The sequence below is a fragment of the Notolepis coatsorum genome (assembly GCF_963971535.1).
Source record: "Notolepis coatsorum genome assembly, chromosome: 15".
Taxonomy (NCBI): domain Eukaryota; kingdom Metazoa; phylum Chordata; class Actinopteri; order Aulopiformes; family Paralepididae; genus Notolepis; species Notolepis coatsorum.
Window position 1 is genome coordinate 23,281,805 of NC_140179.1, and position 2,952 is coordinate 23,284,756.

Here is a 2,952-nt window from a genome sequence, read left to right on the forward strand (position 1 = left end):
ATCAGCTTTGTTTTTTGGTGAACTGTGGTAAATGAGAGTCATTAAGGGGTTGGAGGGTAACCTCTCTGGAATAAAATAAAACATACGATCTCACTGTATCATATAGCGTGCAGTATATAGTACATTATTGATTTCTTGCCTTTGATCCGATAAATCAATCACAGATGATACTTTGTAAATGTCACTCCCCCTCCTTCCAGTGTGTGTGTGTGTGTGTGTGTGTGTGTGTGTGTGTGTGTGTGTGTGTGTGTGTCGGAGTGGGAGTCGGGAAACATCTCTTTCCTTGACTTGATGACAACTTATAACTGAGAATACAAACATTTATTTACAGCTGCTTCATTTATTTGAGGAAAAATAATCCTTTGTTTTGAGTATAAAAATAACAGACATTTGATGAATAGGCTGCATATACATTCCCATTCTTTGAAATGACTTAATAATAGAATATAACGTTTGCTTGTCCATCATTTGGAATGTTCATCTCACACCAGATGCTAGTAAACTCGTTAGAAATAAATGTAATCCGTATAAGAAAACCCCATTTTGACGAAAAAAAAACAGATATTCAGATCATTTTCGAAATCATCAAGTCTAACAGGTTGGCAATCAGACGTTCTGATGATAGATGTCCCCGGTCTTCCGGTGAGGATCGGATGTATAGTTTATTTTCTCTTTTGAAAACATTGTGTGGGTCATATATTATCTACTCGAATAATACATTTGAATTCCACAACCTCTTGTCCACTCTACCTCCCCCTCATGGTCCATGCACAAAAAAAACACAGCGCCTTTGAGTAGTATACAGTATAGCCTAAACTACTCTGAAATAGATATGGGGGAAGAAAGTCATTACTTAAGGCGAGACAGCACCCCCAAAATTGCCTTTTAGCTTTTTTTTCGACGATATTGAGATTATGTTATATTTTGCTTCCTATGTCTTCTATAGTGACAATAAAATGTCAATAACACACATTTAGTCGTTTATTTGACTTCATTTTGCCTGATTGCATCCATAAATGTGCACATATTTAATAGGGAAGTGCCTCATTTGCATATATAAACATAAAATTCAGAAAACTTGCAATATATTTTTTCTTAGTTTGGAATTTTTTTCCCTATTAGGGGGTGCTGTCACACCTTAAACAAACATTAAATCTTTTGAGATTTAAACCAAACAGGCACGTTTTTTTTTTGCCAAACTACTCATCATCAGCCACCATGTCACTTGTCCAAGCTTGTTGTCACTTCTTCCTCCGTCCGATCTGCGCCAAGAGGCGCGCGTTGTCCGCGGCTTTCGCGTGTAAATTCTTCACCTTGGCAATGTCGAACATGATGTTCATGATGTTGGTCGGGACGTCCAGGGAGAGCGTGAACTTGCTCCGGCGGTCGCCCCCCCTCTGGAGCACCTTGCTCCTGAGCTTCGTGTGGCTGAGGAACCTGTAGTTCCTCGGGAGGGAAGTCCTTTTTTCCCTGGAGGACTCAGAGGAAGAGGAGGAGGAGGAGGAGAGGGACTCCGCGGACTGGAAGAGGGAGCCCCAGCCGCGGCCCAGGGGTGAGTTCTCCTCCGGAAGGACCGGGAGGACCGGGACATCTCTGCTCCGGGACCGGGACCGGACCGCTGCAGCCTCGAGCTGCAGGTCGTCACAGAGGAGGAGACCGGATTCGGTCCGGTAGAGACGCAGGCAGAGGCTGGAGGTTTGCGCCGGGCAGAGGACCGAGAGCAGGAGTAGGGTTCTGAGGGACGACAGCATGCTCTGTGGTGGTCGCCAGAGACGGAGGAAAATAAGCTGGGTTATACTTTACACTTTCTTGAATGAATGAATGAATGAATGAATGAATGAATGAATGAATGAATGAATGAATGAATGAATTCATGAATTCATGAATTAATGAAAACTTTATTTAACAGATTGCAGAATGGGTACAATACCCCCTCCACCCCACCTCATCCAATGTACAGTTTCTTCGTCAAATGTATATAGGCTACTCTCTTTTTTAAACTATTTTTGTATCACAAACAGTACTGTATTTGTAAATCTGGTATGTCAAATGTATAGAGCAGTACTGTCTATCTGTATGTCATGTATGTTATATGTTATGAATTATGGGGGACCCTGATGTAAACAAGACAAAAGTCTTTCTCTGGTCTGCAATTCCTTAACAATTGTGTGTATTGAGCTGTACTGTATTGTACCCATTCTGCAATCTGTTAATAACATCTTCAATCAATCAATCAAAACAGTACAGCTCAATACACACAATTGTTAAGGGGATGCAGACCAGAGAAAGACGTGTGTCTTGTTTACATCAGGGTCCCCCATTTCCAATTAATATCATATAAATACGACCACCGGTGAAAACCAACTGAAGCGCTAAACATGTTAAACTATTACCATTAAATACATTTAGCAACTTTTGAGAATGTTTAAAAATGGCAGACTGAACTTGATGTGTAAAATGAGCAGATTCTAGACATAATCTAAATAAAGAAAAAAGAAACATAAAACTCACCAATTGTGCGCTATAATGCAGAGGATATAGTCTTAAAACGAGCAATTCGCGAAGTTCTATAATGCACAGGGACGTTTTTGGAACAATTTACCCGACGTTCCTCAAAAAGTAGAAAACTATATCTAGAGCTGTAAAACCATGCTGGATTATTATAGTCGTCTCAGGGACTCTTGATGATTACTATCCGCTCAGTCTCTCCCGGCGTCGGTCGCTGTTTGATCACGAGTCTGGCTTGCTGTCCGTATTCCCACGGAGTTCATTTAGTATCAGCCCATAAACCTGCTGTCACGCAACAGCACCGACGTCATTCCAGTGACATTATAGTGTCCTCTCGAACCCCCCCCACCACCATTGGTTGTGGTACATTGGCAGAGGTACGTAAAGGTAACCAACCCAGTGATTGGCTACACCTTTATGCACATACTTGTTTAGAGGGCTTGT

The 2,952-nt window shown here is 41.6% G+C and overlaps 1 protein-coding gene across 1 annotated transcript; it reads right to left on the reverse strand.

Annotated features, from left to right (window-relative positions):
• Positions 1-1,241: 1,241 nt before the first annotated feature.
• On the reverse strand, positions 1,242-1,751 carry ucn3l (urocortin 3, like; the record flags this gene model as incomplete). Its single annotated transcript, XM_084330928.1, has 1 exon — positions 1,242-1,751. One exon carries the CDS (start codon positions 1,749-1,751, stop codon positions 1,242-1,244), a length of 510 nt encoding a protein of 169 aa, XP_084187054.1.
• Positions 1,752-2,952: the final 1,201 nt, after the last annotated feature.